The sequence below is a fragment of the Myxine glutinosa genome, chromosome 10, assembly GCF_964187855.1.
Source record: "Myxine glutinosa chromosome 10, kmMyxGlut1.1, whole genome shotgun sequence".
Classification (NCBI taxonomy): Eukaryota; Metazoa; Chordata; class Myxini; order Myxiniformes; family Myxinidae; genus Myxine; species Myxine glutinosa.
The window spans coordinates 62397458-62421009 of record NC_136270.1 but is presented as its reverse complement, the minus strand read 5'-3'; the positions used below and the strand labels follow the sequence as shown (position 1 = coordinate 62421009).

The 23552-nt window shown below is 43.4% G+C and overlaps 1 protein-coding gene across 2 annotated transcripts in view; it reads left to right on the top strand.

The window, feature by feature from the left end:
* Nucleotides 1-23552, top strand: part of LOC137434168 (uncharacterized) — a 43037-nt gene that overhangs the window by 10716 nt on the left and 8769 nt on the right. For both annotated transcript variants that reach the window (XM_068126897.2, XM_078786231.1), the window contains 2 exons: nt 1060-1200; nt 18395-18850. In XM_068126897.2, the coding sequence (XP_067982998.2) occupies nt 1060-1200; nt 18395-18850 (597 nt within the window). The remainder of the gene's footprint in view (nt 1-1059; nt 1201-18394; nt 18851-23552) is intronic.

The following is a 23552-nucleotide window of genomic DNA, read 5'->3' as shown; positions in this document are numbered from 1 at the left end:
ACCTGAGCTCCTCACCACATACAAGGTTTTCATCCGCAGCTCAATGGAATACTACTCTCCCCTCTGGGCTGGTGCTCCTGCCTCACACCTCGCTCGTCTTCACGATGTTGAAACCAAAGCGTTCAGAATCATTGGAATCTCCCGCGATGACGCTATCTCCGAGGGCCTTTCACTTACTCACCGCAGGCAGGTTGGTGGTCTTTCCGTCTTCTACCGACTCCTCTCCGGCCTTGCTCCCCCAGCTCTCTCTGGGCTCTGTCCCGCAAATATTCCTGCAGGTCGCACAAGATCTGCCTGCAACCCTCTTATGGTTAAACTGCCAAAATCAAGACTCTCTGCTCACCTTCACTCCTCTTTTCTCCCGCCTCTGGAACAAACTCCCCCACTCTCTTCAATCCCACTCCTCCCTCCAGGTCTTTAAAACGGCTGTTCACCACCATCTCTTATCTTCCCCAATCCAAAACCTTGATCTTTTCTACCCCCGCTAATTTCACCCCAAATCCACTTTTTTGAGGTGACTTTTGTCTTCTTTCCTGGAAGTCCTTGGTGTCCTTGCGTTTTATACCTATCCTGCCTCCCCCCAGGCCCTCTCCCTCCCACACATCTCCCGATGTCCCTGCTCTCAAATGTTGTGTTTGCGTGCTTCCTCCCCTTCTCTCCCTATCTTGTCGACCGCTCCCCTTTTTGTATACTTTGTTTGCTTGTTTGTTTGATTTGTTTCTTTGATAAATGTTAGCTCTTTCACGAGCCTCGACTCTGTATTTAAAAAAAAAAAAAAAAAAACCTTAAAAAAACATCTTCCAAACCACTGATTCAATTGACTCGCAACTTTACGTGTCATTGATTTGGCATGGCGATTAAAAGTTGATCACGAAAGATTTTGTTTACATCAAATACATATCCGATAACATGGGTGTAATGACATTGCATTGTTTACTGGTCGATGCAGATAACACTCGTTATTGCTAATTCTTCCTTTAGATTTTCCTCGTGATGTACACCTGTATCCTGGCATGAAGAAGTGTTCATTCCATCTGTGCTTCTTCATCTCAATTGCAGAGACTCCATCTGGAAGGAAATCCGTGGCTGTGTGACTGCAGGCTCACGTGGCTGCATACCTGGGTGCAGGAGGAGGACTCTGAGCCAGTCACTTGCCAATCCCCACCTTCCTTGACTGGCCAACGCCTGGGCAGGACCAAGGTAGTCTTGTTTTCTGCAGGTTTGGGACACGGTGACATATCTACAGTGCGTTCAGAAAGTATTCACACCCCTTATCTGTTTTACATTTTGTTTTGTTGCAGCCTAAATAGAAAATGGCTTAAATTGATATTTTTTGTCACTGATCAACACATAAAACCCCATAATGTTAAAGATGAATTTTTTACAGAAATTTTTGCAAAATCATCAAAAATGAAAGACAGAAATATCTAATTTACATACATATTCAACCCCCTGAGTCAATATTTCATAGAAGCGCCTTTGGCAGCAATTATTATAGCTTCGAGTCTTCTTGTGCATGTCTGTATCAGCTTGGCACATCTGGATTTGGGGAGTTTCTCCCATTCTTCCTTGGAGATTTGCTCAAACTGTCAAGTTGGATGGGGAGCGTTGGTGAACAGCAATCTTCAAATCTTTCCACAGATTCACAATGGGATTCAGGTCTGGGCTTTGGCTGTGCCACTCGAGGACTTTCGCATTCTTGTTCCAAAGCCATTCCATTATTGATTTGGCTGTATGTTTGGGGTCATCGTCTTGTTGAAACATAAATCTTCACCGCAGTATAAGGTCTTTTACACTCTGAAGCAGGTTCTCCTCAAGGATTTGCCTGCATTTGGCTCCATTCATTGTTCCCTCTATCCTTACAAGCCTCCCAGTCCCTGCCGCTGAAAAGCATCTCCACAGCATGATGCTGCCACCACCATGCTTCATGGTAGGGATGATGTTACATGGGTGATGAGCTGTGCTCGGTTCCCGCCAGACATAGTGCTTTGCATTCAGGGCAAATAATTCAATTTTCCTCTCATCAGACCACAAAATCTTTTGCCTCATGGTCTCAGTCCTTCACGTGTCTTTTTGCAAACTCCAGGCATGCTGTCATGTGCCTTTTGCTCAGGAGTAGCTTCCGTCTGGCTACTCTCCCATGAAGCCTAGATTTGTAAAGTGCTGCAGAGGCTCTGGTCCTTTCAGCAGGTTCTCCCGTCTAAGCCAAGGAACTCTGTAGTTCTGTCAGAGTGGTCATTGGGTTCTTGGTCACCTCCCTGACCAAGGCCTTTCTTGTGCAGTTGCTCAGTTTGGTCGGACGGCCAGCTCAAGGAAGAGTCTCGATATTTCCATATTCTTTCCATTTTCTAATGATGGAGCTCACTGTGTTCTTGGGAACTTTCAACACTCTAGAGAGTGTTTTATCCCCTTCTCGAGATCTATGCCTCCTCACAATTCTAAGTCGGAGTTCTACAGACAGTTCCTTGGACTTCATGGTAGAATTTATGCCCTGACATACACTCTCAACTGTGGGACCTTATATTGAAAGGTGTTTCTTACTAAATCATGTCCAATCAACTGAATTGACCACCAGTGGACTCCAATCACATTGTAGAGACATCTTAAGGATGATCAAAGAAAATTGGATGCACCCGAGCTCAATTTGGAGTGTCATAGCAAAGGGGTTGAATACTTATTCACTCAAGACATTTCAGATTTTCATTCTTTATTTTTATTTTTTTTAATTAAAAAAATCCACTTTTACATTATTTTACATTTTACATTATTTTACATATTTACATTTTACTTTTACATTTTACATTATGCATTATGATCTGCATTATGTGCAGATCAGTGACAAAGAATCTCTATTTAATCCATTTTAAATTCAGGCTATAACACAACAAAATGTGAAAAAGTCAAGGGGTGTGAATACTTTCTGAAGGCATTGTGTGTGCTTCGACTGCTGATAAAGAAAAATACTGTGGGATACTACAATAGAATGGCTCTATCACCGATTCGTATCAAATCTGATGAAACCCGAAAGCACCAGACTCCACTCATTCTCCCTTGAGCCTAGACCTTCCATGCATTTCCATACATAAAATCCCATTTCCTTTTTTGTTCTCCAAGGATTTTTTCATATATCCTTCCAGGGATGATTTCGTACAAAGTCCAAATTCTTGTGAATAAATATTCTTACAATTGAATTATTTTTCACAATTAAAAATGCAAAACAAAGACAACAAGCGTTACGCCGAGGTCCCCCGTCGGTGAAGTGATGTGAGTTGACAAAGTGGAAGACGCAAGGCGGCCATCTTGGATTTTGACGTGGCGACCCAATTTTCAATAGCGTTCTTCCTTATGCCTAGATACACCCACACACCAGATTATAAGTTAGTAGTTCTTTTATTTTTCAAGATATTCCGCTCAAAGTTCAGACATATATATGGTGGCGGCCATCTTGGATTTTGACGTGGCGACCGAATTTTCAATAGCGTTCTTCCTTATGCCTAGATACACCCACACACCAGATTAGAAGTTGGTACTTCGCTTATTTTTCAAGATATTCCGCTCACAAGGTTCAGACATACATGGCGGCGGCCATCTTGGATTTTGACGTGGGTTGCACCCACACACCAAATTCGAATGCGGTCCTTCGCTTACGCACGCCCGCACGCACGGATGGACGCCCGGACGGACGGACGGACGGACGGACACACGAACGGAGGGGAAAACCATAGTCCCCCTTTTGCTCCGCGATGCGACGGGGGACAAAAATTGACATGTACCCCTTTTTATTCCCTTCATTCATAAAGAGAACAACTTGCATTCACCTCCGAGTTCGTACGAGTTTTTTTAAGACGGGCCCTGAACGTTTTGATCATGAAGAACCAATCCTGTTCACAAGTCAAAGTAATATCATGTTCTTCATGGTGATTGTCACAATTTTTATAACGTCTGCAACTTTTTCCAATTTACGCGCTGTTTGTTATAATACCCACAAGGCTATGCGACAGATGTCCATATTGCTTGGACAGAATCCAGCTGGATTTCAAGCCATGCGTCCAAGAACGTTTGAGCGATTCAAATGGTCGAGCTTTCTGCATGAAACTTATAACATTCTTCAAATTAAGAATTTCTACCTGTAACCTCGTTAAGAATCCTGTGCCCCCTCTTATCTCCACCAGTTTCATATCGACCATTTTGTCCTGATGATAAAGCCATTGTGGCAGAGACAGTACTTTCCAGGATTGTTATAATAATACAAATTGTTCTAATAAATTATATGGAATTTCCATGCAGGAGGAGGCCATTAAGCTCATCAAGATTGCGCAATAGTTGCCAACCTATGGCTGTTTGTCCATGCTCTATCCTTTTTAAACATTGAGAGTCAAGCAAGGAAGCAGCGCGTACGAATCAGTGATTTTAAAGTCTTTCGTATGACTGGGCCGGGGTTTGAACGATCAACGTCCCAGATTCAGAGCAGACTCTCTCACCATTACGATACCAAGTCTGGTGATGTAAACTCGTGGAAAATCCATCTTACAAATCGCATGTTGTCCCTTTAGGTGGTGGTCCATGGTGATGCTCTGTGGAGTTCACCACCACTTCCCCTTCATTGATAAACAATTGCATTTTCCCATCAGGTTTTGACAGACTCTCTTCCTTGATTTTCATCGCACCTCTTCCTTACCCCTGTCATTCTTTATGAATGTCGTCTTTCGTCCTTAATTGTGAACAGGATAATTTTCTCAAAACTTTTCTTCTTCTTTTCTTATTTTATTCACCAGGCACTTTGCACATACAGCACATCGATTTGTTATTTTAAAGCATTTATAAAGTACGTCGCAGTATAAGGCACTTGAGAAAAATTGATGATGTGGTGGTTGAAAAATTGAAAAGAAATCAAGCACCGGTGGTACCCAATGATTTTGGTTCGAGGAGAGCAGAGACATCAAGTTGCAATTATAATCGGAGAGGCAGGAGGATGAAACCTTACAGAATATTGGAAACGGATATTAAGGGGAAACATTATAACAAATTACCTGCAATGGGAAGCTGTCCTCGTCGCGTGACACCTCTCGAGGAAGGGCTCGTCGCACCTTCGAACAGCCAACTCGGGTAATGGGAGAGCACGTTTATTTCAAACTGCGAACGTTTACAATATGGCTATGGCCTGTCTGTTGGAGCATTGCAGGCAAAAAAAAAGTTAAGATTTTTATGGCAAAAAACAATTTCTTACAACAAAAATTCAAAAGCACTTCTGTGTATAAAAAGTTTTTGTTTTTGTTGAATATTGCCGCACTTCCATCATTTTTATTACTCGCGAAAATCGAAGATTTTTCATCAAGTATGTTGGTTGGTCTTGTGCGTTATTACTTGGGGAAAAATTCTTTTTGACAAGTATGTTGATCACTCCGGTTTGTGTGTTTGTGTTTGTCCGTCCGCTCACTTATACTTGCCTACAGGTCACAATTTTAAACCGATCTTCACGAAACTTCACCAAATGGTGTGTGTTTGTGTTTGTCCGTCCGCTCACTTATACTTGCCTACAGGTCACAATTTTAAACCGATCTTCACGAAACTTCACCAAATGGTGTGTGTTTGTGTTTGTCCGTCCGCTCACTTATACTTGCCTACAGGTCACAATTTCAAACCGATCTTCACGAAACTTCACCAAATGGTGTGTGTTTGTGTTTGTCCGTCCGCTCACTTATACTTGCCTACAGGTCACAATTTCAAACCGATCTTCACGAAACTTCACCAAATGGTGTGTGTTTGTGTTTGTCCGTCCGCTCACTTATACTTGCCTACAGGTCACAATTTTAAACCGATCTTCACGAAACTTCACCAAATGGTAGAGTTCGTGGTCCGAGAAAATCTTATATATTTTCGAGGTCAAAATGTCAAAAGGTCAACATAGGCCAAAGGTCAACCACTTTTTTCGAATTTCTAAAATGCTCAATTTTCATCTGATTGACTTGAAAACTGAATAGGATTTACATATCAGCTAACTGAAACAAACCACCAGCTATTTTTGAGGTCAACATAGGCCTAAAGGTCAACATAGACCAGATTTCTGAAATTCTCAATTTTCACCCGATTAACTTAAACTTTGAAGATGATTTGCATATCAGGTCACTGAATTCAACCACTAATTATTTTTGAAGGCAAAAGGATGCCCTACTGAGTGCAATTATACTTTTAGTCAGGTTCACTATGTTAATAAATATAATTTCGTTCAAAATTTTGGGAGATTAGCAAACCTGTACATTTTTGGAATCATCAGAGCATGGAGAATCCGAAAATCAATGTTGGCATTTGCACAGACACCTGCATGGCCGCCATTTGGGATTTTCAAAATGGCCGCCATAAAATACATATTTTGCGCTATCTCGGCTTCTAGTCAACCTAGAGACTTAATTAAATATGCTAATCCTATGTTTTCTGGGTCAAGGAATCCAATAAAGGCCTCAAAATAGTGCTCAGGATTATAGAAAAGCAACAAACAAAAGTAATTGAAAACCATTGTCTTTATATTTGTGATATAACTGTATTACATAATACATGATATTGCAAGTCCTTTGAAGTTATAGGAAGTTATAGGTAGTATCAGATTGAACTATAAGTCCTATTAGTCCTTGAGCCAGACCAAAAGTAATGCTCCGGCGGGGGGAGTAATTCTCATTATGATTTTCCATTAGACCAATGTCTCAAGTGTCAGAAAAGGTGTGATGGACATCTGAGAACGGTAGCTTAGTGCCCGGATGGACGCCATCTTTGAAACCACCCAGCTCGAAAATGCCCATTTGGTGGGGTACATTGTTGCACGTGTATCTGGACTTCTATACTAGCTATCGATGTGCGGTTGACGACTAAATATACGTCCGATGTGTACCGTCTAAATAAAAAATAATATGAAGCATTTTGTTTTAGATTAATTATTATAAAAATCAATTATCGAAAAAAAATCATATATTTTTCAATATTTTATTATTAGACTTGTACTTTTTTTAGTGAAACAACACTGGTATGATTTTCCAAATTATGCATTGTGCTACACCGTTTATCTGTCTATAAAAATAACTCAAAAACTAAAACATATCATCCACCACGAGTTTACAACAAATAAATGTAAAGAGGCATAAAATGACTTAGGCCGCCGCTGGCATTATCTATTCTGACGATAACGCAAGTTAGGAATGTCGTACGGAGAGGATTTTAACACCATACGATATCTAATAAGCAGGCGGAAATTGTTACATAGGAAATCTGCACTTTGGTGGCCATCTTGGATTTCAAAATGGCCGCCAATTATATTAATTATTCATTACTAGAGTTTGGAAAGACGTATGGAGCTGATTTTAACACCATACGATGTATATTCCTAATAAGCAAGCGGAGGTATCATTGAACATGTCATGTTTTAGTCAAATAACACCGGTATGATCTTCCAAATTATACATTTTGCTAAACCGTTTATCTGTCTATAAAGATTTTCAGGCAATTTGGCCTGCATTATAATAGAGAACAACATATGCTATACAATATACAGTGCACACAAAGTTAATCATCAGAGTCGCCATCAGAGTCATTGGCATCCTGAGCCACGATAGCATCATCCTGCACCATGTTGGAGCATCCCTGCAGCTTACACACAACAGTGCACTTCAACCCATTCAGTATGCAGGAGCAATCTGACGGTCGACACGTCCTTCTGCATGTGCATGAGATGAGATTCAAGACGACATCTGGAGCTGGTAGACCCGCCATCCATCGGATTGTGAGCGAACCGCCATCATCGAGTTCCCAACCATGTCCTGCTGATGGTGTTGGGACGTCTGGTAGGTTTTCAAGGCTGCGTCGCCAGATAGCCGCCTGATAGTTGGCCCTAAGCGTATGCTGCATCAAGGAGTCTTCACAAGGCGGCAATTGTCCAGATTCGATCTGGCCCTTCTTTGCACAGAACATGTGATAACGGAGCGAATTAACACCGACGATCTTCGTGTTCTTGGCGTACAGCTGACACGTGAAGGCCTGAATGCTATTGAAGACGTCTGTTGGTACATTCCACGAAGATCCCAGATCTGTGAATGCTTGAAGATACAGCTCATTCGCTTGCACAAGCTTCAAAGCCTTTATCTTTCCTTGGCTAGCCAGAGCACTCACAGTGTCACACCCGCTCCATGCATGAAGCCCTGGCAATGCACTGCAAACTCCAGACCCCAATACCGCAGCCAACTTTCCAACGTCGATCATTCTGACTCGAACCTTTGTTCCTCGTCTGATGAAGAGCTGACTATCGATGGTTCTGCTGAGATGAAGACTGATGATCAGAACGTCGGTGTCATCTGCCACTAAGATGATCGTCTTGTAGTGGGTAGCGGCGTGCTTTGCGTGGAGAAACATACGCGTGTCTGCTTCCTCGTGGCTACATTCGAGTGCTTGCACCAACTTCCACCTATCGCGGGTCAGTACCAGACATTTTTCACCACAGGTGACATACAGTGTTCTGTTGCCTAGGTTTTTGCGATTTGTTTCATGTTTCCACGACTCCGCCAGAAACACAACCAGTTTCTCCTTTGTCTGGCTGCAAGCAAGGAGACGCCGCCAGTTCATGATTTTGTGTGCGGGTCTGATCTCGCTGAAACTGATGCCTTCATTTGAACCGCGGTCCACACGCTCAGCTGCTTTGATGGATTCTTCTGTGTATGTGTCAAAGACAACATCGATGCGCTCACTGCCTTGACCAGCGTGAAGCGCTGCAGCAAGGATGCGGTCAGATAGTTCTTCGAACGTGTCGTTCTCGCCATGCATCTTTTGTATGAGAGCCATCGCATCAATTATTGTTGCACTTCGCTTGTCAACGTTCTCGGCTGGTTCCACAAGACCTTCCATGTGTTTCGCAAGTGCAGCTTTGTTCGTTTTTTTCATTGACCCATCAACGTTTGCCAAAGACCATGGTAACGGCCCTAGTGAGTGACAAAGGACAAGTTGCATGTCGAGGTTCCTTGTCTTGGCGATGAGTATCATGGTGGCAAACAGTTGTCTGTCAGCTCTCAGGACGATCTCCTTGTTTGTGCCCTTCACAACTTTCTGCTTGATCTTACCAAAGGTCTTCAAGTTTAGCTTGTTCAATGTGTCATGAAAGCCTGTTCCCTCTTCAAGACGTTTCTGGAAGCTTTGATACGCCGCTTCCCCCTTTTGCAGGGTGTTGAATAGGTCATTAGAAACGTCCTCCCTCGCAGCCGCTCCGGTAGATATACTGAGAAGACATGACGGATCATCGGCGAATGGATTGGTCCAGTCATTTTCCAGTAGATCACAGATAGCTGTGACGCCAGACTCATCACGTTTGATGCGAGAAGTAGACAAGTCAGGGTGCTTGGCGTGAGATGTGTCGCTGCCATTCACAAGGATAGTTTCTCGTAGTTGCCTCAGTGCAGTAGCCCGATTTTCTGCAGTTAGATAGTATCGTGACACAGCCCCTTGTCGAAGACTAAAACCTCGTGTTCCTCCAGCTGTTTGCGTATCTTTGTTTACTGTTTCTTCTGTTGTCTGATCAACAGCGATTCTGGCAAATGGATTCCCTGGTCTAAGCTGTACGGAGAAGTAGCCTTGATTGAAATGCCTGTACAACTCGGGGCATGTTTCGTGGAGTTGCGTCATCTGTGCATAGTACACTGGTAGATATCTAGCATAGTTCACCTTGTTCATTGCGAAACACCAAGGGATCACTCTTCTGACACAAGCCAAGTGAAGCATCCAGTCGCCTTCTCTATCCGCACGAATCAACCCCAGCAGGGTCTCTACCATATCAATATACATCATCCAGAAGCGAGCCAGGTCTCCATGTTTGGTTCGCAGAAAATGTAGGTATTTCGCGAACATGTCAAAGCTCTGTACACATGAATCATCATCGAGAGCAGCAGCGAGAGTCTCGTGGCAAACATCCTCCTTGATGCTGCGAATTTTGAGGTCAGTGCTTCGAATCTGGGGTTCCTTGTCAGGATGATTGCTTTCTATCCACACCTGGAAGCCCTTCCAAATGATGCGCATTAGTGCCTCGTACATCAACTTGTGGAGTCGCACAGCACGGTTGTATTGCTTGCCTTCCAGAACCCTGTTGATGGAACCTTCAGCGATTACTCCTGACTCAACAGCTACATCCCGAAGGCCTGCATCTCCAAACATTTTCCCAATGCTCGACATGAAGTTACAGATGGTATGGAAGTTCCCCATCATGAGCACGATTCTTCCATATCGATCGACATCTTTCCATGCTATTTCGGTCGCCTTAGCAAATAGTGCCTGGTCTAGCACCACCGGTATACGCTCAAGCTGAAGTGATGACATGATGTTCAGAGCTTCTCTGAGGATTTCTTGCACTGTTGCCATATCTGTGGCAGGCGCGTTTATAGTCGGCAGGTAGCCAACTACATCTTCCGTCACCTGAACACGATCTCTAGTCATGATGTTGAAACCAGTCCACGAACTGATTGTCTGGTCGCATGGTTCCAGCATGCGAGTCATAATCCATACGTGATTTCGGCGCTGCGCAAGGGATGTTGCGCCTGCAAGAGTGTCAGAAAGATCTGCAGGCTTGATTGCAGGTGGGCCCTCTCGTTTCCCACCGCTGTATATTGGAACTAAATCGCTGGATGACGGGATAGATCGCTTCTTATCTGCTTTGGATACTGCCGATGGAGGTTGGGGCGGCAAACACGACTGCGACTTCGGTTGGACGATGATACCGTTGACGCGATGCGATGTTCCGCCACCACTCAGCGATTCCTCTAGCCTGTCGATGTTATCGAATGCTAATACAGTCGGGACCGAAGGGTGCACATGTGACGGAAGTGGTACTGTATCTTTCTCCACACTTGCTAATTTGTCTATGCATAGCGCTGTCTCGATTTCTTCCAGAACTGTGTACGAACATCCGTGCCCGAGTCGATTCAATATTCTGATGACCTCTGTATTACCGGTGAGCGTTTTCATGACCCACGGAAGTAGGACATGCTTCGATGTTCTGATGGTACCCCGGTGTACAGCATTGATGATATCTTGAGCCATCGACCATACCAGTGTGTCGGCACGCGCAGAGCTACCCCCACTCCCGCAAATCAAAGTATGCAGAAATACACGAAGAGAATCTGGTATCTTCACGTAATCTGAAGTGAGTTCTGCTGGCTGAGGCAGCCAACGTTCATTGTAATGAGCATCTTTGATCTGGTGTCGCAGTGAAGTAGCTGCACGCACAATGTTACTTTCACCGTCCGTTCGTTCAAATGCTTTCACTTCTGCTTTCAGGTTTACGCACTCTGCAGCAATCTCTCGCTTTGTCAGATTATCGGGCATCAAGTATACACGGTGTTTCACATTGAAGAAGATGAGCGATTCTCCAAACTCTCTTTGTAATGTGCGCTGCAGATTCTTCTTGATGGAGTCACGAACATCAACTGAAAATGTATCTGAAGACAGGATATCTGTTGCAACATCAACTATTGGAACAATCCTCGGGTTCAAGAACAAGTCAGTGCGAATGAAATTGAATATACATCGTATCATTTCTTTTTTCTCGATATTATCTTCAATGTCAGTTTCTACTTGAGGTTTTTGGGGCCGTGTGTAGTTTCTATAGCAGGAGAAGTGGTAGTGAGCCTCAGCTGCAACCATATCTCGTGTAGTCAATGCCAAAACTCTCTCATCATTGCGAGCTGTCGCAGCATCTCTTATTGTCTTATCTGCTCGAAGTTCAACAGCCAAGACAACTGTTTCATGGGTACGACTGCCTTTTATGAATTTTGAAGCACGCTGGCAAAAAATGCATTTATCATCGTAGACCGTTGAAGTTGATCCTGTCTCTTCCCGTGATGATCGCCGTCGCACCGCATCGCCAGTATCAACTGAAGAACTTCTAGCTGCATTGGTCAAAGTAGCTAGGTGGTTTTTGTGAGTGAAGTCTGATCTACAAGCCCTATGGTATAATATTGGAATATTAGGAAGTTCAACTGCGCCTTCTTGGACTAGCTTTAGAATTGGATAAAAGTTTCTAACTGCGGCTGCGTCACACAATGTCTTCCAAGAACTGTTGCCCGCTGCCTTGCTTAGTTCAGAGAGTGGCGACTTCTTGCTGCACAGGATGCACGTTCCGGACTCAGGTTCAATCTTCGCCCGTTTCGCCTCGACACCGGCCATCTCAGCTGAAAGAACAAAAAGACTGACGTTAGATTACTCCGATATCCGAAAAGCTCGCCAGCTTACATAGACATACTCATCCAAGTCAGTGAACATGTTAGATGGCGCCACAATACAACTCTATAATAGAGTTGTATGTGGCGCCATCTAACATGTTCACTTTTAGTTCTTAAGCCACCCACCCCCCCCCCCCCCCCCCCCCCTCAGAAATTAATCAGGTCACCGCAACAAATCTCAGACTGAGATATAGAATATAGAATATAGATATAGAATAGACTGACGTCACTTTCGGCACTGGGTTCTGTGGGTTGATTATCGGCGGGAAATTCCAACTGACATAGTTTCGGTTTGTGGAAAGTGCATGCCTTTTCATATATTTTTTGTGTACACTCGTGGTGGATGATATGTTTTAGTTTTTGAGTTATTTTTATAGACAGATAAACGGTGTAGCACAATGCATAACTTGGAAAATCATACCAGTGTTGTTTCACTAAAAAAAGTACAAGTCTAATAATAAAATATTGAAAAATATATGATTTTTTTTCGATAATTGATTTTTATAATAATTAATCTAAAACAAAATGCTTCATATTATTTTTTATTTAGACGGTACACATCGGACGTATATTTAGTCGTCAACCGCACATCGATAGCTAGTATAGAAGTCCAGATACACGTGCAACAATGTACCCCACCAAATGGGCATTTTCGAGCTGGGTGGTTTCAAAGATGGCGTCCATCCGGGCACTAAGCTACCGTTCTCAGATGTCCATCACACCTTTTCTGACACTTGAGACATTGGTCTAATGGAAAATCATAATGAGAATTACTCCCCCCGCCGGAGCATTCACTTCAAAATATGGCCGGTTGGCTCAAGGACTATATACGCAGGATCTACGAGGTCTATACCGTTCAGGAATATGCTTTTACAGATCTTCATCACTGTCCTGAGTGTCATTTTCGCAAAGGTGTCTACGCAAATGTAAACATTAATTTTTGGATTCCTCATGCTCTGAATATTCCTAAAATGTATAGTTTTGCTAATCTCCAAAAATTTTGAACGAAAAAACATCGTGAACCTGACTAATATCTCAGCTTGTAATTGACATAGAAACTTCATTCTAAATGCTAATCCTGTGTTTCCAGGCCCAAGGAATCCAAAGCTTATGTCAAAATAGTGATTATGAACACCAAAAACCAATAAAAGTTTGTGAAATTATGTTTGCATTTTCATTTTTTTAAATGCACACTCAAATTGTTGGTAGTGACAACAGCATACGTATAGACGTATCTCCTATCTCAGTTTGACAGATCATTACACATCATCATTACTCTCAGTGTCATATTCAACATTACAGTCTGCTTCGTTTTCGCATTCTGTGCCACACAAGCATATTTCTGTGCAAGGCAAGTTATTCCTTCTGCATGAACATATCTGTGTGGAACAGTTTATTTTGCAGTGGCATCTGACCAACTCGATGAAGGCTTGTGGGGCAGGAGGAACCTTTGTGGGGACTGGCAGTATTTGGCCACTTTTGTCCTGATAGTAACCAAATTTCAGGGGGTCAAAACGCTGTTGCTGCATAACATTGGCACAATACTCTGCTTTGTAACCGCACACGCTGGATGTGTTCCTCAAGTGCATCGAGTGTGGGAGGTAAGTTGTTGCTTTCATCTCGGTGTTTACTAAACAGATAAGATCATAGATCAGGGAAACTTGCAATGTGAATACCCTTGGGCCAGTAGGTTGAGCACACAAATTTGGCCAATACATCTTTCACCTCCTGTGTTAGGTCACCTTCCTCTGGTAGTTTCATCGGTGCTCTGACTAAGTGCATTTCAGCTTTCATATACTGCTGAAACCATTTTCTGTTGCCTATTCCTGAGAATTTTCCAACATTGTCTGCTCCAGTGAATGCGTGGAATACAGGTATAGCTTGCGCCTTTTCTTTGCCCAAAGCTCTCCAGATTGGCTCTATTTCGACTGCACCTGATACTATCAAAATAGATGTCTTTTTGCGGAGCTTGTCATAGTGTGCCACAGCCAGAACCAAGACGTCAGCATCAGGAGTGAAGAATACTAGCTGTGCTGTGCATCAGGACACCACTGTGATGCCTCCGCTGCAGGCAGATCATCAATGTGTCAGCCTCCTCATGATTGTTGTCTTCAAAGTGCATATTTCTGTTGCTTCTGGTGTGACCTGATGCTAATGTGATGACTAACTGAGGTGAGTTTTTGTTGGAATCAAGGGTTGCTTTGGTGAGATAGTCTGTCAAATCTGCTTTCGTTTTTTCGTGCGATAGAAATCGTGCCAGTGGGATGTGTTTGATGTTCGTATCATCTGCAACCTGATACTGTGTAGGAGATTTTCCTTGTCGTCGTCTCTCTAGTTTCCTCCTTTAGTGAGTCAGGTTTGTATGTATCGAAGACCAGGATGACCTCACTGAACCCTGCTGTCAAGTTCACGAGCCTGTCATTGAAACACTGGGCTAGATATTTGACTGTGTTGATTGTCCTTGATTTCTTTGTCATCTTCTGGACAAGCACCATTCCATCAACAATGGCGATCTTTTGATTTGATGACGACGATGGAGATGATGATAGAGGACCTCTGTCATCATCCTGCTCTTTGTCCTCTATAGCTTCTGTCTGTTCTTGGGTTTCATCTGTTTTTGCCAGCTTCTCAAGGCTGTGTATCAGCTTGGACTTGTCAGTGAATGAGGGCAGCAAGATCCAAGGTGATGCATATTTCAGGCAGCAAATAAACATTTGTTAGTTTACTATTACCCAGTTGTAGAAGCCATTTGACATATTTACCTCCGCCACTGAAGTTGGACGGAGGTTAGTTTTCACCTCTGTCGGTATGTTTGGCTGTGAAGAAGATATCTCAAAAAGTTGTGGACAGATTCGGACGAAATTTGGTGGAGAGGTTGGTTATGTGGCAAGAACAAAAAAAAAAATTTTTTTTCAAAGACAAAATCAAGAACAAAATTAGATTTTGGTGAAGATCTGGATGTGGATACAATTTTTTTTTAGGTGATTCTTCACCATTGAGATAGGGCCAAAAATGATATTTATATAATAATGTTACGTTTGTGGGGGTAGGTGATGACATACCATAGTGGAGATAGGACTGTGTAGGGTAGCATGGACCACGTGCGAGTAGGAAGCCCATTTCGATGTATTTAAGTAGAAGAACGGTGAGCTTAAGATCGTTTATGAGTCTTAACGCGGGGGGTGGAGCATGTGTTAACTAGGTAGGATTAAGATTAGTTTCTATTGCCTCCTGTGATTTTCCCTTTATTTTACAATTATAACAAGCCGGCCATAAAAACCCTCCATTAAACCACAACTACCGGCATAAACTGTGACAGACACACGAACATTCCCAAGCAGGGCCGACCGTTTACAATCGACAAGTAAACCCCGCCCCACCAACTGACTAAGGAACAAGGCCACACCCCCAGAGTGGGACATGGGCATGGAAACTATCATAACCGGCAGCCCATGCCCAGAGCTTCGTCATTGGTCGAGCCCGACCATGGAGTGATTGAGTGGAACTTGGAGATTGGTCGGGGTGACGTCAGAGCGAAGGTTCGAGCAGGAGAAAAGAAAAAGAAGGTGTCTCTTTGTCTCTCTCGTGCTGGCGTCGTGGCAGGCAGACGCTTTTGTCTCCGGCTCTCGGCTGTGGCTGGCTCGTGTGAACTTTCTGGGGAGGACAGTTCGGAGCTGAGGGAACCTTTGCAACGTTGGAGGGGGTGTTGTTGACGGTGGTGCTCTTCGGAGACAGAGGAGGTCGCGTGCAGACCGAAGGAGGCTGTCCTATCTGTGTACCTCACGCTGGCGGCTGCCTACGGGCGCAACTCCATGCCATCTTGTGCACTTCCCACGTGGTGACTCAGGTTTGATGACCACCGAGCTCCTCAAAGTCCCCAAAGCTGAGTACCAGCCGGCTTAAAACATTATTTTATTTTCTTTAATCATGCCCCAGTCTGTTTTTTGAGTCTGTGTGTGGAGGTACCTTAATTAGGATATTAGATTTACCTCACCTTTCATTTTCATTCTGTGCTTAATTGCATTTAATTTGTCATGTCTTGTTTGCATGGTGTTTGGTTTCAGATAAACCCCGTGGATTTCGTCCATTCAGGTTAGCACTTGGGTCCCGTCCCGCACGCGCCAAAAAGTACTGCCAGTTTTTGGCTTGCTCGCCTCGGAGTAAAGACCAACCAGCTATCCGTCCAAGGCTGGTTTTCATCAGCGCGGACTTGACAAGAATACGCAAAAAGTGCACGGTTAACCAAAATAAAGTCTCTCTCTGCTGCCTTTTGCCCGCCACAACCCATCCCAATAGACTGGGAGCCCCGCTCGCTACGGAGCGCGATATTTCCATTTTCATGTCACGGTCGTCCGAGTCAGTGATTGACTGATATCTGTGCGGTGATTTACTACAATCTACTAGAAACACCCACTCCCTAAGGGACAGCAAGGGAGTGTTTTTTTTTTCTCCCGGACAAGTTGTACAACTTCCGGGAGTTTGATTTATTATTTAGCAATAATAATATTAGCTGCGTTTTTTTTTGAGGAAGTAATGCTGAAATCTATCTATCTGGGTTCTTCCCAACATCTTTCTAGGGCTAGGTGCTCGGGCTAGGAGTTAGGGCTTGGAGTTAACGGAAGCAACTAAGGTTAGGAGTTGGGGATCTTTGTTTCTTTCACATTTCTTTCTACTTTTTCACATTTCTCCTTATTCATTCTATTTATTGCTGGTTCTTTATTTCTCTCTTTCTTCATCTATCTGTCCAAGGAAAAGTGAATTTTTGCAGAGATTTTTCTGGAATGTTCACTTGGCTGCACCTGGATGGGTTTGGGGGTTGAGGAGTAGCGGATGAAACCCGAATCCTATCCAGGTTCCTCCTGATGACTCCATCTTTGCTCTTTGCTTATTCGGGTTCCTTTTGATGATTCCGATGCAGTATTTGGTTTTCAATTTCATCCAGTTTTCAAGTTATTTTGTCCAGCAGTTTATTCTATTGAGGTTTTCATGCAGGAATTATCTTATCTTCTTCTTCTATATAATAACATGCAAAAAGTGCATGGTTATCTGTATTATAAGAGGCAAAATTAAGTGCACGGTTAACCAAAATAATCCTTGCTGCCTTTCGCCCGCCCCAACCCGTTCTGATGGACCGGGTGCACCTCTCGCTACGGAGCGCAATATTTCTATTTATTCAAAGCATCTAGGCCCGTTGATTTTAATGGGTGACTGCTAGTAGGCATATAGCATAATATTTCAAAAAGTTCTGGACGGATTATGACAAAACTTGGTGGATGAGTTGGTTAGACGACAAGAAAAAGCGGGAATTAGATTTTGATTGAGGTCTGGATCTAGATCCGACCCATCAGTGGGATACAAAACCTAAACTGTACAGCCTGGCGGAGGAGGAAGAATAAAAGGAGAGGTACCACCAAGTTCGACCGCTTTGTTTTTATTTAAATAAGGCAAGAAATTGTTTGTTTATTTATTTATACGTATGTGTATTTGAATGCAATTGTCATTAACCAAAAAAGGGTAATATCATAGGTAAAAAGCAAAATATAATACGTGAAGGGTTAACATAGCACCAACATGGTGGGAGTATGAATTACCTAATTACATTTGTTGGTGGAGTCAGGCCAACTGCCCAGCCAATGGGTTTTGAGCGGAAGGCTTCAGACGCACGCACGCAGACAGCTTCAATTATGTACGACACAAGAAAACAAATTAATATCTGTGGCCTAACGGACTTTGGTGCCTTCATGATGTCCCATTTTGTGTCTAGTGGATCATTGACATGACCGTGTATACTTAAATAGATATTGACCGATGTAGTCTATGTAGGTCAAGACTCGTTCAAAACCTCCTACGGGGTCGGTATTGTACCATTCCACCCGACAAGCCTGCCAACATGTTAACAAGCAGCTCATTTAGCTGTACTTCAATACATTTCAAAACAGAGACTTTGACAAGATACATGATTAGTACACCACAGACCAATAATGCCTTTTGTCTTAAATTAATTTTTGTTTGTCATCCAAAATGGATGAACAGACACAACTGTTTGTCCAACGATTACATTTTGACTTAATTTCAGCAACAAAATCTGAATAATATCAAGCAAATCTGATGCAATGTTAACCAACATACTTCTGTAATGATTTTGTTTTCAGATCCAATATCTCACCTGTCCACCATACATGACTCCAACAACATCGAGCAAGTCTACCAACGCACCATCGGTGCCACGTCCAAAGTCCCATCCAAGCAGCACTGTGCATCCAACTCACCATAAAGCAACAAGAACCTCTGAGAGAGCTCCGAAGTCCAAGATGCAGGCTCAACCAACTGCAAAACCTTATTCTGTGAAGGACAACACTGACCCAATCCCAGATCCATGTTGGTCGAGGTTCATCCGCAAAGTAACGATCAGCAACACGAGTCGCAATTCATTCTCTGTGGCGTGGGAACCTGCCAACGGCCTTCCAGAAGCAGCATATGAGGTTCGTGTCGAGACCCACGGTGAGAGGACAGTAACCGAGGCCCTGGGAGGTGTGACCAAACTAAAAATCCCAAACCTCAAGTCTGGGACTACTTATGAAGCTTGTGTTATTCCTACAAGCATAAAGGTGAGAATAATAATTTAAACTAGAACTGCCACTTTATAACTGCTGGCAGTGATGACCGGTTTCCTCCGCCTTCCCGCTTTCATACAACCCCACTTTTTCATCGGGCACGCTTTGATACTTTGAAGAAGTTTTCTTTTCGGGTTTCAGCATTCGGGTTTCGGGTTTTAGGTGACTCAGCATTCTCAGGTGAACAGCATTCGGGTGAACAGCATTCGGGTTTCACTCCTCAAGAAGAAGAACTTTCATAATAACTAAAGCTATACCGAAAAGTCACATGGCTGGAAAAGATAAAATGTAGAGTTTCTTCTTCTTACACAATAACAACTTCTACCTTCCCAACCATACAACCAATCATGTTGAAATTTTAAACACTTATTCAAATTGATGACATCTACATTAGGTTAAAGTTTCACGTTGATCAATCAAGCGGTTCAAGAGAATTTTTATTTTTATCCCCATCAATTATTCATGGCTGCCAAACTGAACAACCAAACATGTTTACATTTCATACACTTATTCCACTTGACCCCTTGTACATCACTTTAAAGTTTCACGTCGATCAATGAAGCGGTTCAACAGATGCAAGGTTTTTAAGATCTCCATTGAATTATTTATCGCTGCTAAACCATGCAACCTATCGCACATTTAAAAAGGTCATTTTAGCACTCAGACACGGGGAACATATTTGTGAAGTTTCCACTCAATGTGATCAAAAATGAGGGAGGAGGTAGTTCTTAAAGGTTTATACTTCAAAAAATCATAGCTCCCAAACCATGCGACCTATGACGTCACAGCCCTAAACTTTTTGTTCCTCATTGGATCATGCATGTAAAGTTTGGCCTCGATCTGTTCAGCCGTTTCGGAGAAAATGGGTTTATAAGGCTTCTTCCTTCCTTAAAACAATATGGTGGCCGAACCACGTGACCTATGACTTCATTTTTTTTTCTGCATCAATTTATGATCCAGATGATGCTCAAGAAATTTCATCCTGTTCGGATGAAGTTTTTTACTTGTCGAATTATGACGTCATAATGGAGGCACATATGACAGCATCATTCGCACATGTTATTCTGTATGCAGAGTTCTTTACAATGAGCCATTTCTCAAACTTTTCTACACCACTTTTGGAGATATAAAGGTGCAAAGTTTTTCGGTTTTCGAAGATGGCACCCGTACCACGTGACGATGACGTCATAATTACCGTTAAAATATTCTACATGCTGAGGCGCTCCTGTGGTGAAAAGTTCCTGTCAATCGGTCCAACGACTTCAGATACAATGATTTTCAAAGGAAATGAATACGAAAAATGACAGGAGTACAATCATTCACATAGCCCGAGAAGAAAACATAGGGGCAATACCCCTGGCGCTCACCTGGTAGAATAAACAGTATACTGCACCGATTAAGGGTATTTTAAACCAATTTCAATGGTTGCTAGAAGCCAGGGCAGCATGTAGAATCTTTTTTTCTTTTTTTTGTGTTTACAAGATCGAGGCTCGTGTAAGAGCGAATATTAATCACGAAACAAACAAACGGACACATAAGACGAAATAAAGGGAGCGGGAGACAAGATTGGGAGAGAGGGGGAAGCACACAAGTACAACATTTGAAAGCAGGGACAACGGTAGATCTGTGGGAGGGAGAGGGCTTGGGGGGAGGAGGCGTGGGAAGAGGGGTGGGGGGTGGGAGAGGTAAAAAAAAAAAACCACATGGACACAGCTAGGACTTCCAGGAAAGAATTCGGAATTTGAGGAAAGTGGATCTGGGGTGAATTAACTGGGGTATAAAAGATCAAGGTTTTGGATGGGGGAAGATAAGAGATGGTGGTGAACAGCTGTTTTAAAGACCTGGAGGGATGAGTGGGATTGAAGGGAGTGGGGGAGTTTGTTCCAGAGGCGGGAGAAAAGAGGAATGAAGGAGTGAAGGTGAGCAGAGAGTCTTGATTTTGGCAGTTTCACCAGAAGAGGGTTTCTGGCAGATCTTGTGCGACCTGTAGGAGTATTTGGGGGACAGAACACAGACAGAGCTGGGGGAGCTAAGCCAGAGAGGAGTTGGTAGAAGACAGAAAGACCACCAACCTGCCTGCGGTGAGTGAGTGAAAGGCCCTCGGAGTTAGCTTCATCGCAGGAGATTCCAATGATTCTGAAAGCTTTGGTTTCTACAGCGTGAAGTCGAGCTAGGTGTGAGGCAGGAGCACCGGCCCAGAGGGGAGAGCAGTATTCCATTGAGCTGCGGATGAAAGCCTTGTATGTGGTGAGGAGCTCAGGTGTGCCAAGGAAGGACTTCGCACGATGGAGGATGCCCAGTCGGCGACTGGCTTTGGAGGCCAGCTTGGAAATGTGTTTTTCCAAGGAAATATCATGGCAGGTAGTGAGACCAAAGAGATTGAGTGACAGAACTTAAATTTAAGGATTGTTTTTTTTTTTTTTTTGTATACTGAATCGAGGCTCGTGAAAGAGCTGACATTTACTTCACAAACAAATCAACCAGACAAACAAAATATATAAAAAGAGGGAGCGGAAGACAAGATGGCGAGAGAAGGGGAAGCACACAAACACAACATTTGAGAGCACGGAGATGTGTGGAAGTGAGAGGGCTTGGGGGGAGGAGGCGTGGGAAGGGGGGGGGGGAGGGAGAAGTATAAAACACAAGGACACCAAGGACTTCCAGGACAGGTTTGTATTTCAAAAAAGTGGAATTGGGGTGAAATTTGCGGGGGTAGAAAAGATCAAGGTTTTGGATGGGGGAAGATAAGAGATGGTGGCGAACAGCTGTTTTAAAGACCTGGAGGGTGGAGTGGGATTGAAGAGAGTGAGGGAGTTTGTTCCAGAGGCTGGAGAAAAGAGGAATGAAGGAGTGAAGGTGAGCAGAGAGTCTTGATTTTGGCAGTTTAGCCATAAGAGGGTTGCAGGCAGATCTTGTGCGACCTGTAGGAATATTTGCGGGACAGAGTCCAGGGAGAGCTGGGGAGGCAAAGCCAGAGAGGAGGCGGTAGAAGACGGAAAGACCACCAACCTGCCTGCGGTGAGTGAGTGAGAGGCCCTTGGAGTTAGCTTCATCACGGGAGATTCCAATGATTCTGAATGCTTTGGTTTCAACAGCGTGAAGACGAGCTAGGTGTGAGGCAGGAGCACCAGCCCAGAGGGGAGAGCAGTATTCCATTGAGCTGCGGATGAAAGCCTTGTATGTGGTGAGGAGCTCAAGTGTGCCAAGGAAGGACTTCGCACGACGGAGGATGCCCAGTCGGCGACTGGCTTTGGAGGCCAGATTTGAAATGTGGTTTTCCCAGGAAAGATCATGGCAGATAATGAGACCCAAGAGATTGAGTGACAGAACTTTTTGGAGAAGATTGTTCAGAAAGTAGATGGGAGGGTTGTCCAGTCGGTCTTTTCGGAGAGACATGGTAAGAGTGTGAGATTTGTCAGGATTGAAAGACATGTTCCACTTGTTTGCTCAGTCTGTGATTTTGTCCAGGTCTGCAGAGAGTGAGGAGGCTGCAGACTGCCGATCTGAGGGATGAAGAATGGAGCGACAGAGAGTAGAGTCATCAGCAAAGAGATAGAGGATTTTCAAGAGAGTCGGAGAGATCATTGATGAAGACTGAAGAATCATACTAACAACATAATCATAAGACTTTAAACAAACAAGCAAAAAAATACCTATTTTGGGGGGCAACCCCCCACCCCCCTCCCATAGCTCCATTCCCTCCCACAGCCTAAGACCCCAAATTTTTCTAATTCCTTGAACAAACATTGGTACATCATGGGTGATGAAGGTTGTGGTGAAGTTTCATAGAAATTGCGTGTGTAGTTTCTGAGAAGAAAGCAAATACCTATTTTGGGGGGCAAACAGGGACTCACTTTGACCCCCCGTAGATCCCCCTAGACTTTGATTTTTTTTTATGCCGTGAACAAACTTCGGGTGATGAAGGTTGTGGTCAAGTTTCATCGAAATAGTGTGTAGTTTCAGAGGAAAAAGCTAAATCCTATTTTGGGGATTCAAACCTGGATCCACTTTGACCCACGGTGAACCCCCTTAGACTCGATTTATTTTAATGCCGTGAACAAACTTTAGTCACAACACAACAAATATAATTTGTGCCAAATTTGGTCGCAATCCCTTCAGCGGTTTCGGAGAAGAAGTTTTAAGTGTTTATGGACGAAAGGACTGACAGATGGACAACGCGCCATCGCATAAGCTGCCCTGAATTTCATTCCAGGTGAGTTCAAAATGTAGAGTTTCTTCTTCTTCCAACAATAACAACTTCTGGAATCCAGACCGTACAACAAATCATGTCAAGATTTTAAACACTTATTCCCCTTGATGACAGGTGCATTACGTTAACGTTTCAGGTTAATCAATGCAGCAGTTCAAGAGATAGGTTTTAAGATTTTTGTTCAATTATTTATCGCTGCCAAACCATGTGACTTGACACAAATTCCAAAAGACCATTTGAGCGTCCTGACATGGGGAATATATCGGTAAGGTTTCCACTCGATATCTTCAAAAATGAGGGAGGAGATAGATTTTAAATTTTATGCTTCAAAACGGCATAACTCCTAAATCATGTGACCAGTGACGTCAAGATGGCTGAACTTTTTGTTCGGCATGGATATGCGATCATGCATGCAAAGGTGGGCTCGATCTGTTCAGCCGTTTCGGAGAAAAATGTTTTTTAGTGTTTTTCACAAAAAAACAATAT